Below are 12,212 nucleotides of genomic sequence, written 5' to 3' on the forward strand. Positions count from 1 at the left end.
TGTTGCCTGGCCTGCACCCTCTCTCATTGAGGAGCTAGGGGAGTTAGAGCCCTGTCTATGTTCATAGATAAGATGAGAGCACCCCTCCAGCTAGGATGGAGTCCGTCACTCCTCAGCAGGCCAGGCTTGGTCTTGTTTGTGGGTGAGTTCCAGAAAGAGGGCCAATTATCTACAAATTCTATCTTTTGGGAGGGGCAGAAAACAGTTTTCAACCAGCGATTGAGTTGTGAGACTGCTGTAGAGCTCATCACTCCCCCTAACTGGGAGGGGGCCAGAGACAATTACTCGATGCTGACATCTTTCTAGCTGATTTTCACGCTGAAGCTATGTTGCACTTGGTGACCTCAGCACTGTTTCATTCTTACATCTTTCATATCTTCAGTAGGTCCTATGATTGAGTGTAGTCTGGCCCAGGGGTGTGAAGGTGAACGCAAAGGCACTGGAGCGACGATCCGCCCTTGCTGTCTCTGCCTGGCCGGTTCCCCTCTCTCCTCTGGGATTCTCTGCCTCTAACCCTATTACGGGGTCTGGGTCACTGGCTTTCTGGTGCTCTTCCATCCCGTCCCTAGGAGGGGTGCATCACTTGAGTGGGTTGAGTCAGTGACGTGATCTTCCTGTCTGGGTTGGCGCCCCCCTCGGGTTCGTGCCTTGTGGGAGATCTTTGTGGGCTATACTCGGCCTTGTCTCAGGGTAATAGGTTGGTGGTTGAAGATATCCCTCTAGTGGTGTGGGGGCTGTGCTTTGGCAAATTGTGTGGGGTTATATCCTGCCTCATTGGCACGTCGGACAGGGCCACAGTGTCTCCCCAACCCCCGTGTCTCAGCCTCCAGTATTTATGCTGCAATAGTTTATGTGTCGTGGTGCTAGGGTCAGTCTGTTATATCTGGAGTATTTCTCCTGTCTTATTCGGTGTCCTGTGTGAATGTAAGTATGCTCCCTCTAATTCTCTCCCTCTTTTTTCTCTCTTCTCTCTCTCCTTCTCTCTCTCTTCTCTCTGAGGACCTGAGCCTCAGAATTACCTTGCCTGATGACTCCTTGCTGTCCCCAGTCCACCTGGTCATGCTGCTGCTCCAATTTCAACTGTTCTGCCTGTGGCTATGGAACCCTGACCTGTTCAATGGACGTGCTACCTTGTCCCAGACCTTCTGTTTTGGACTCTCTCTCTACCACACCTGCTGTCTCTAACTCTGATTGATCAGCTATGAAAAGCCAACTGACATTTACTCCTGAGGTGCTGACCTGTTGCACCCTCTACAATCACTGTTATTGTTATTATCTGACCCTGCTTGTCATCTGTGAACGTTTGAACATCTTGGCCATGTTCTGTTATAATCTCCACCCGGCACAGCCAGAAGAGGACTGGCCACCCCTCAGAGCCTGGTTCCTCTCTAGGTTTCTTTCTAGGTTCTGGCCTTGGGAGTTTTCCTAGCCACTGTGCTTTTACATCTGCATTGCTTGCTGTTTGGGGTTTTCGCCTGGGTTTCTGTACAGCACTTTGTGAATCAGCTGATGTAAAAAGGGCTTTATAAATACATTTGATTGATTAAAGCAAGTTTGCTGCAATTCTACACATTTTGCCGTGGGCGGAGATAAGATTTTGCAATTTTATCACACATTTTATGCAATTTTACTCACTTTGCCATGGGTTGGAGAGACATTTTGTAGGTTTTTAATATGATATCTGAGTGAAACTGGGGCGGCAGGTAGCCTAGTGGTTAGAGCTTTGGTCTAGCAACCGAAAGGTTGCTAGATCAAATCCCTGAACTGACAAGATAAAAATCTGTCGTTCTGCCCCTGAACAAGGCAGTTAACCGACTGTTCCTAGGCCGTCGCTGTAAATAATAATTTGTTCTTAACTGACAAGTTTTGTTTAGCTAATAAAATGAAAACATTCATTTTGAACTACTTTTGGGTACCTTGTTAACATTACAACATGAAATCCATGTCTTAAACGTGGCTACATTTTGGAAATGGCAAAGAAAACATCTAATCTGCTTGACACATTAAAGTTATTTGCCTTACAGATCACAAATTCAGCTAATTTCCACTCCATTCATATGCATATCCGTTTGATTCATACACTGGCTTGTCATGTTTTCATTTTAACCTTCCCTTATCTACACTGAAATAATATAATTTCAGTCTTCCTCTATTATGATTTTTTGTTTTTATATATTTCGCATAGCTCATTAATACACCCTTGTGGTTTAATATATATATGTATATTTTGCAGGTCCTAGGATACAACAATGAAATTAATACCATCAAAGGATACCTTACAACTTACAATAATGAACACCTTGTGAAACAGCTGTGAAAACCAACCAATATTTAAGATTTTAATACATAAATTTTGATCGTTTTTGGTACAGTTGTGTCATAAATGTATTTTCACAGATTTTTTTTGGTGCACTCACATGACAATCATAGACTAAAATACTGAATTCTGGTGTTTGTAATATAGAGGAGGTGATTGCTGTGTGGGTGGGAGGTTCTGCCTGTCACTTGTTCTCAACAGGCAGCCAGTCTCAGAAGGGGGACTTGAAGAGGTAGACTGCAAAGTCCAGGCAATGCTGCTCTCTTTGTTCTGGGTGTTTGCAGTGCTAGTGTTTTTAGTTAATCTGTGTATCTCACATATTATGTGCCCGGTATGATAGAGCAAGAAACCCTTCTTAGCAGATAATGACATCATGACAACAACAGTATCTGTAGATGATGTAATGAAAAGTTGGAGGGTGGTTGGTAATGAAGGACATCAGGTGGATCCAAGTCTGGGTGTTGGGTAGAACCCCAAGCTCCTGGAGAACAGGAGCAGAGTTAAAGGGAACAGGGTAGAAGACAGAGACGTAAACAAGCAAGTTACACTTCAAATTTGAATTGGGTCACTTACCGATCATATGCCATGGTGAAACAACTTTGATGGGCTTCAATTCCAGTGCCACAGTCTTCGCCCTCTCAATCTTCTGGCAGGCTAGACAGGGTGCTCTCTGATATGACATTCATTGAACTCATAATAATTTCAGATATAATATAATGTGATTAATAAACAAAAGGTTATTTTACTTGCCCAGAAGAAATGTAGGTTGATTTTGGCAATCATGCGCTTCACTCCGAAATGACCAGCATACATCTCGGTCAGCACGGCCTCCTTCTCTTCTTTAGTAAAAATCACCTCCCTGTGTTGCTGGCCATCCTTCCCCCGTAGGTAGGTAGATATGATTACCTAACAAGTTTGAAGAGAAGAGTTGTTGAAATACTCAAGTCTAAGTACATTTTCACTGCTGTCTTTCTCTCCCTGTCTGTATTCCACTCACTTCCCACCTCTCTCTCCCTCCCTCTCTCACTTTCATCCTTTCTTTCTCACTTTCTTCCTCCCCCCTCTCTGTGTCTGTCTAGCGAAGACACCTAGTTAAGGGCATTTGGAAATACCATAATTGCTTACACCTATCCATTTGATTGATCAGGTTTAACTTATAGCTAGACACCTCAATATGACAGACATATAACTATATCAGTGGAGGCTGCTGAGGGGAGGACGGCTCATAATAATGGCTGGAATGGAGTCAATTGAATGGTATCAACCACATGGAAATTACATGTTTGATACCATTCCATTTACTCCATTTCAGACATTATTATGAACCATCCTCCCCTCAGCAGCCTCCACTGAACTATATGTATAGCTAGCAACAAGTTAACGTTAGATGGAATATGGTTGTCCATACGAAATCCGTCCAGTTATCTAATAGAAGTTAACTGCTTAACATTACCCTGAATTGTGAATTTCTCTGCATGTTGTGCCTCTTGCCGAGATCAGTGCTGTCTTCATAGTACTTCGCCTGGTTGGAAAGATAAAATAAAATCTCCCCGAGGGATGCCATTGAAGTGCAACTACATACAAACAGAAAGCTGCAATAACAGTTACAGTAGCTTGCTAGCTAGCTAATGTTAGCTAAATAAAACTGTCTGGCTGAGTGAGCTAGCTGGCTGTCACGTTCGTCGTAAGGAGTGGACCAAAACGCAGCGGGAATGTGTATGCTCATCTTCTTTATTTAGAAGAAAACCAAAATAAACACACAACGAGGAACAGCTGCCTCCAATTGAAGGTCAATCCACTAAACTAAACATAGAAATAGAAAACTAGAACGAACATAGAAATATACCAACATAGAACATTAACCAAAAAACCCCGAAACACCTAAAACAAACCCCCCCTGCCACGCCCTGACCAAACTACAATAACAAACAACCCCTTTTACTGGTCAGGATGTGACAGTACGCCCCCCCCCCCCCCCCCCCCCCCCCCCCCAAAGGTGCAGACCCCGGATGGACCCCGGACTGGAGGGCGACTCTGGGAGCTCCGGACTGGAGGGCGACTCTGGGAGCTCCGGACTGGAGGGCGACTCTGGGAGCTCCGGACTGGAGGGCGACTCTGGGAGCTCCGGACTGGAGGGCGACTCTGGGAGCTCAGGACTGGAGGGCGACTCTGGCTGCGCCGGTTCCGGACTGTAGGGCGACTCTGGCTGCGCCGGTTCCGGACTGTAGGGCGACTCTGGCTGCGCCGGTTCCGGACTGTAGGGCGACTCTGGCTGCGCCGGTTCCGGACTGTAGGGCGACTCTGGCTGCGCCGGTTCCGGACTGTAGGGCGACTCTGGCTGCGCCGGTTCCGGACTGTGGGCCGTCTCTGCAGGCTCCGGACTGTGGGCCGTCTCTGCAGGCTCCGGACTGTGGGCCGTCTCTGTCGGTTCCGGACTGTGGGCCGTCTCTGTCGGTTCCGGACTGTGGGCCGTCTCTGTCGGTTCCGGACTGTAGGGCATCGCAGGAAGCTCTGGACGGGGAACTGTCGCCGGAAGCTCTGGATGGGGAACTGTCGCCGGAAGCTCTAGACGGGGAACTGTCGCCGGAAGCTCTAGACGGGGAACTGTCGCCGGAAGCTCTAGACGGGGAACTGTCGCCGGAAGCTCTAGACGGGGAACTGTCGCCGGAAGCTCTAGACGGGGAACTGTCGCCGGAAGTTCTAGACGGGGAACTGTCGCCGGAAGCTCTAGACGGGGAACTGTCGCCGGAAGCTCTGGACGGGGAACTGTCACCGGAAGCTCTGGACGGGGAACTGTCACCGGAAGCTCTGGACGGGGAACTGTCGCCGGAAGCTCTGGACGGGGAACTGTCGCCGGAAGCTCTGGACTGGACAGGCGCACTACAGGCCTGGTGCGTGGGGCTGGCTTTGGAGGCGCCAGACTGGTAACACACACCTCAAGGCCAGTGCGAGGAGCAGGAGCAGGACGAACTGGACTGGGCTGACGCACTGGAGGCCTAGTGTGTGGGGCTGGTACTGGAGGTACCAGACTGGAGACACGCACCTCAAGGCTAGTGCGAGGAGCAGGAACAGGACGTACTGGACTGGGCTGACGCACTGGAGGTCTGGTGCGTGGTGCTGGCTTTGGAGGCGCCAGACTAGAGACGCACCTCAGGGCTAGTGCGAGGAGCAGGAACTGGATACACCGGGCCATAAACAAGCACTGGAGGTCTGGAGCGCACAGCCTGCACCACCCGTCCTGGCTGGGTAGTCACAGTAGCCCTGCACGGGCGGAGTGCTGGCACAGGGCGAACTGGGCTGTGCAGAGGCCTGATGGCTGCCGTGCGTAGAGCAGGCGAAGGGTAGCCTGGGCCTAAGAGATGTACTGGTGGCCAGATGTACTGCGCAGGCATACTCCTACCTGGCTGGATGCCCACCCTAGCACGGCACTTGCGAGGGGCTGGAATCGCTCGCACCGGACTGTGCATGCGCATGGGCGAGATCGTGCGCACTTCCGCCTAGACCAGCGCTCTCATGATCCGCTGCTCCCCATAATAAGCACAGGGAGTTGGCTTAGGTCTATTACCTGACCTAGCCACTCTTCCCGTGTGCCCCCCCCAAAAAAATTATTGGGGCTGCCTCTCACACTTGCCAATCTGTGCGTATAATGCCTCGTAATGATGCCGCTCCGCCTTGGCTGCCTCCAGCTCCTCCTTAGGTCGCCGGTACTCCCCAGCCTGGTGCCAAGGTCCTGCCCCGTCCAAAATGTCCTCACATGTCCATGACTCCAAATCCCTCTGCTGCTCCTTCCTCCACTGCTTGGTCCGTTGGTGGTGGGTAGTTCTGTCACGTTCGTCGTAAGGAGTGGACCAAAATGCCGCGGGAATGTGTATGCTCATCTTCTTTATTTAGAAGAAAACCAAAATAAACACTTAAACAAAAACAACGACGAAAAACAGTCCTGTAAGGCACACACCTTACATACAGAACAACTACCCACAAAAACCCAGGAAAAAACACCCCTACTAAATAGGACCTTCAATTAGAGGCAACGAGGAACAGCTGCCTCCAATTGAAGGTCAACCCAATAAACTAAACATAGAAATAGAAAAACTAGAACGAACATAGAAATATACCAACATAGAACATTAACCAAAAAACCCCGAAACACATAAAACAAACACCCCCTGCCACGCCCTGACCAAACTACAATAACAAACAACCCCTTTTACTGGTCAGGATGTGACACTGGCTAGCTAGCCAACTACTGTAGCTGGCTAGCTGACTCGGCAGACTGAGGTATATAAGTACAATAGCTAGCCACGTCAATCTAAAAACAGCTTAAATTATTTATTCCTATTTAACAAAATGTACTTATATAAAGACAAAAATATGGTAAAGAAAGTGTTCTCTTTCCAGTCTTTTTGGTCCTCTGAAGCAGCAGGTTGTCACTGTCAAAAACACCGTCCTTGGAGAGAAATTCTGAGGTAATAATTTTGCGTGGACTGAGTGAGCGTTTATGCGGTGAAATAGAACTAGAACTGCCCGCATCCTCCTTCCTTCGCGACCACTACGAGGTAAAATATAACCAAGAAAGGAGTTGATAGAATTTCGGTAGCGTTTTCTTCAGATTTCTCAGGATATGCGGTTTCCAGGATATGCGGTTTCCTCAGGATATGCCTGAGGACATGCGGTTTCCAGTTTGCACATTGTCCAGTGTAGTTTTGTGAGAGCTGTTGCGGTGTTGGCTTGGGGTTGAATATACACGGCAGTGTAGGAGGTAATGCGATCAGCATTTGATGGTGAGGTATTCCAGATCGGGAGAACAAAAGGATTATTCACCACCCTACTCAGCATGCTGACAGAGACCAACATATTCTACTGTTGCCATAATGGTGCTTGGGCATATCTGACATGTCCTCAAGCTTGCCATTCAGTTTTATCAGAGAATAATGTATGACTTTAGTGAGGAGTGGTAAAGCAAAATGTAATTTGGAGTGCTCAAAGCCTAGATAGACATTGGAAGTAATTTGATGTACAGTACCAGAGCATATTATAGTAGCATCCCACTGGGCACACACTGGTAGAATCAACGTTGTTTCCACGTTTTTTCAATGAAATATTGTTGAACCAACGTGGAATAGATGTTGAATTGATGTCTGTGCCCAGTGGGCAGTATTCTAATGTTTCTTTAGCATATAGCAAGTCAGTGCCAAGTGGGATGGCAATGAAAGTGAGGGAGACCATTAGGGGAAAACTATATCTGACAGTGCAATTTATCTAAATAGACTGATGTAAAGAAACCAAATGAAATGGGTTAGCACCCACCGTACATATGGCTCTGTGAGTTGGAGGTTGGTCCAGCAGCTCTCTTGATCAGCCTAACTCAGCACATCTGTCAACACGTGGGATATTTAGGTCCATATGTTCCTCCGGAAGTGGAACAAACTGGGAGCAGAGCGGAGGCTTGACCGCAGGCAGACACAAGACTCTTTCAGCTGACTGTGTGTGTGTGTGTGTGTGTGTGTGTGTGTGTGTGTGTGTGTGTGTGTGTGTGTGTGTGTGTGTGTGTGTGTGTGTGTGTGTGTGTGTGTGTGTGTGTGTGTGTGTGTGTGTGTGTGTGTGTGTGTGTGTGTGTGTACGTGTGTGTGAGAGAGAGAGAACCTATTGGATCCTGCACATGAAAACCAGCATCACAGATCCATCCCAGTACTGGAGCATGCCCAGAGTATGACCCTCAGTTTCCATGGTGATCTGCAGCGATAAACAGAGATAATATGAGGTCGTAATTATTTATTTTTAACTTGGAGTCGTTAAGAGAACTTTTGGCCAATGGAGTTGAAGGAAAGGAAATGATGCATGAAGACATAATCCCCAAACCAAGGATGCAGCTCAGAGAATAATGATTTCTTTGCACATTTTTACATTTGCTGTTCACTCACTCTTTACTCTCAACTTAGTTTTCTTTAATCAATTTGTCAGTTATACATACTTCACTCTATTGCTGTGTTCTTATAAAGCCTATGCAAGGTTTTGTTTGCTATTTCCATCTCAACAAAATTAAGTCTCAAGAAAACAATACCTTCTTTTTTCTGCTCCCATTCCACTTCTGGGGTGTTGGAACCAAACAAAACCAAACAGAATGAAACAGGGAGGGACCTACCTAAATGTGTCCAATAGAAACGTTGCAAACGTTTTACGACGATGTAAAACATTTTGCTACGTGTGTGACTAATAAATAAGCCCCATGCAATTTCCTCATTTATGCAACAGGAGGAGACAGAGGGCAGTTCACATACAATCTTCACAGAGGTCATCAAGACTGCACGCTCAGGTTAAATGTACGACCACAACAGAGACCCCATGCACAACTGTGTGTGGGCAGTTGTGAAATAAAAGATTAGTAAATGTGAATTGAAAACTTGTAGTATCAAGCAATAGTTAAAGGAGCATTCAGCATTTGCTACATCCATTTTTTGGCCTTAAATTAACGATACAGTATGTACCAATTGATTCTTGAAGAATATAACTTATAAAGGCCTCATGAGCTGAGTTTAACTGTCGTACCACATCAGAACCCAAAATATAAGCTTGTTTTAGTCCAATGTTTGTAAACAAAGCAACTGTAAACAAACTCTGTATAGTCTCAAAACATGGTTAAAAACTATAATTTTCATATCATTGATGGCCAGTCCTTACACCCATAGCTCTGTCTATGAATTTGAGAGTGATCAAATTTCTCTATCCCCATCCCTCAGGTTTTTACCGAAAGAGTGGAGCTTTGTTATTGTTTCAACTCCTGATCGGCCCTTTAAACTTTGGCTGCGGAATATCTGAAATGTGGATGAAACAAATCACAATTGCCCTTGTTTTGAGAGCACCGCTCTAAAACATCTCACCTTGTTTCCTTAATATTCACGTAAGAATAAATTGATATTTAGTTCATATCCTAGATTTAGTTATAAGCATAAGCAATACATAGTGTAATAATACTTCAAATGGAGTCTACCTCTCTTAATCTTATCTAAAAAAGATCCAATACTACAACTACATGCCTATAAACATTCATCTTGTCGAAATGAATGGTAACATAACATGCCAAACAACAAATCTCAACTAAACCTATACCATAACACCTTTCCACAATATTAAGATGTATTTTTTTCGACTGATCCCTAATGAAACTCTTGGACTCAAATTCTCTCTCTCAAGGCACATTTTATTTGGAATAGTCATGGAGTACGCCATTCAGCATGAATTAAATGTGAAGCAATAACCAAATTATAATTTTGTACAAACGTACACAATGTGACTTTACCATTGCTCTTGTTCCACTGAATTGCATTGATCTCTTGGCTGCACACCCTCGTTTCTCCACCTGTTGCGTTGAGCTGAATCAATAGAGCAGTCAGCCAGTCAGCCAGGACTTCACTGTCTCCATGACTCGCAGGTCGGGTCATTCCCCCTGACTGTCTCCATGGCACCCTGCGTTGACGAGGAAGTCACACCTGGTTGTGAAGTGTGACCTAACACTGTCACCCCTCCCCAGCCTGCTTTGAACTTTTTTTTTCTCATCTTACCCATTTTCATGATTGTTATTCATTTCTTCCAATGAAAATGTGTCAAAATTCACAATTGCATTTCTCAGGGCAAGACAAATGATGAAATACACATTCATGTTCTATCTATAGTATGTTTACAAATCAGTTGTGTCTTTGACTGAGAAACACAGAGAGAAATTCTATCAAATTCCATCTAGACACCGTTGCCTTAGAGCAAAGAATTTTACCTACCTTGGCCTAAACGTCAGCACGACAGGTAACTTCCACAAAGCTGTGAACGATTTGAGAGACATGGCAAGAAGGGCCTTCTACGCCATCAAAAGAAACATCAAATTTGACATCCCAACTAGGATCTGTCTAAAATGACTTGAATCAGTTATAGAACCCATTGCCCTCTAAGGTTGTGATGTTTGGGGTCCACTCACCAACCAAGAATTCACAAAATGGGACACACACCAAATTGAGACTCTCTGCATGCAGAATTATGCCTAAACATCATCTGTGTACAATGTCAACCCACCAAATAATGCATGCAGAGCAGAATCAGGCCAATACCCGCTAAAATCCAGAAAAGAGCTGTTAAATTCGAGAGGCACCTAAAAGGAAGTGGCTCCTAAACCTTCCATAACAAAGCCATCACCTACAGAGAGATGAACGTAGAGAAGTGCCCTCTCAGCCAGTTGGTCCTGGGGCTCTGTTCACAAATGCAAACAGACCCTATAGAGCCCCAGGACAGCAACACGATTACACCCAACCAAATCACGGGAAAAACAAAAAGATAATTACTTGACACATTGGAAATAATTAACCAACAAACGGAGCAAACTGGAACGCTATCTGGCCCTAGACAGAGAGCACACAGTGACAGAATACCTAACCAATGTGACTGACCCAAAAATAATACAAGCTTTGACTATGTACAGACTCAGCGACCATAGCCTTGCTGTTGATGTTACACGTTCCTGGCTGTTGAGAAAAGACAGGCTATGTGCACACTGCCCACAAAACGAGGTGGAAACTGAGCTGCACTTCCTAACCTCCTGCCAAATGTATGACCATATTAGGGACACATATTCCCCTCTTATTGTACCGACTCACAAAGAATTTGAACGCAAACAACATATCTATTAGGCCAAATACCACAGTGTGCCATCACAGCAGCAAGATTTGTGACCTGTTGCCATATGAAAAGGGCAACCAGTGGAACACGAACACCATTGTAAATACCACCTATATTCATCTGCTTATTTATTTTCCCTTTCGTACTTTAACTTTTTGAACATTGTTATACATTATTATAGCCAATAATATAACAATATGAAATGTCTTTATTATTGGGAAACTGTTGTGAGTGCAATGTTTACATTCAATTTCTGATTTTTGTATTACATTTTTTGTTGCTCTATTTCACTTGCTTTGGCAATTTTTCCCATGCCAATAAAGCCATTTGAATTGAATTGAATTGAATTGAGAGAGTCAGGCAGACTGGTAGTCTGTGGGAAGCAGTGGGAGAACGGCAGATAGGGACGCATATTTACCATTAAGGGCGGGTGAGATGGGAGAGGCTTCCCCATGTCATTGTGTCGCTCTGTCCTCCCGGAGCCCGACAAACACTGTCCCAGACAGGGAGCCATGGGGAGCCATGGGGAACCAGAGCAGGGCCACTTCCCTGGGCCCTCAGCCTGGTGGAGGAACCCCCTCAGGGGCCAGACAGAGGTCACCTCACAGCACAGTCCTCCTCCTCGCAGAGCACAGGTGAACACGCCAGCCCACACAGAACATAGTGCTCCCAAGACGGCTATACAGGTGACAGGGAGAGGAGAGAAAACAGTAGAATGCCATAAGACACTAGGAAGCTCAAAGTCTCTGTAGCACTATACCCTTGCCCACAAATGCTTCTTCACAGTGTACAGTATGCTCCCACTGTTATTATTAGGTTATTAACAGGTTATTATCTGAACATTAACTGGTTCAAACTGTTTAAAATGATTAAAATGATTAGTGCTGGTTGTTAAACTGCCCTAGTGTTATATAAACAGCCTTCAATATAATATGTTGAATTACATAAAATCCATCTAGGTCTGTTTTCTTTTGATACTGACAGAATGCTAAAAACTGTCACCTGAACTGAAATACACTGAATTCATGAGTTATTATTATATAGTTATCGTTCTGATTTGATGTTTATAATTATTTTCGTTTGTATTGTTTATACTGTTGATGTTGTTATAATAAGCATCTGTGTTATTGTATGACAGGAATGAAAGTACAATTTTACATGTTTGAAATCTCCTTCATAAATCTCTTTTTTTTTTTAAATAAATAGCTTTTTTTTTTATATATAAATAGCTACA

General features: G+C 45.1%; 1 protein-coding gene and 1 long non-coding RNA gene across 2 annotated transcripts; both read right to left on the bottom strand.

The window, feature by feature from the left end:
* Positions 1-2,333: 2,333 nt before the first annotated feature.
* Positions 2,334-4,263, bottom strand: LOC123742575 (uncharacterized). Its single transcript, XR_006769732.2, has 3 exons — positions 3,771-4,263; positions 2,891-3,223; positions 2,334-2,798 (listed from the first exon to the last, which is right to left on the bottom strand). It is a non-coding gene; the product is annotated as an uncharacterized LOC123742575 (long non-coding RNA).
* Positions 4,263-10,845, bottom strand: LOC145878517 (uncharacterized). Its single transcript, XM_082973801.1, has 2 exons — positions 9,615-10,845; positions 4,263-8,050 (listed from the first exon to the last, which is right to left on the bottom strand). Exon 2 carries the CDS (start codon positions 5,508-5,510, stop codon positions 4,263-4,265), a length of 1,248 nt encoding a protein of 415 aa, XP_082829927.1. The 5' UTR covers positions 5,511-8,050; positions 9,615-10,845.
* Positions 10,846-12,212: the final 1,367 nt, after the last annotated feature.

The sequence above is a fragment of the Salmo salar genome, chromosome 04 (genome assembly GCF_965601325.2).
Source record: "Salmo salar chromosome 04, fSalSal1, whole genome shotgun sequence".
NCBI lineage: Eukaryota > Metazoa > Chordata > Actinopteri > Salmoniformes > Salmonidae > Salmo > Salmo salar.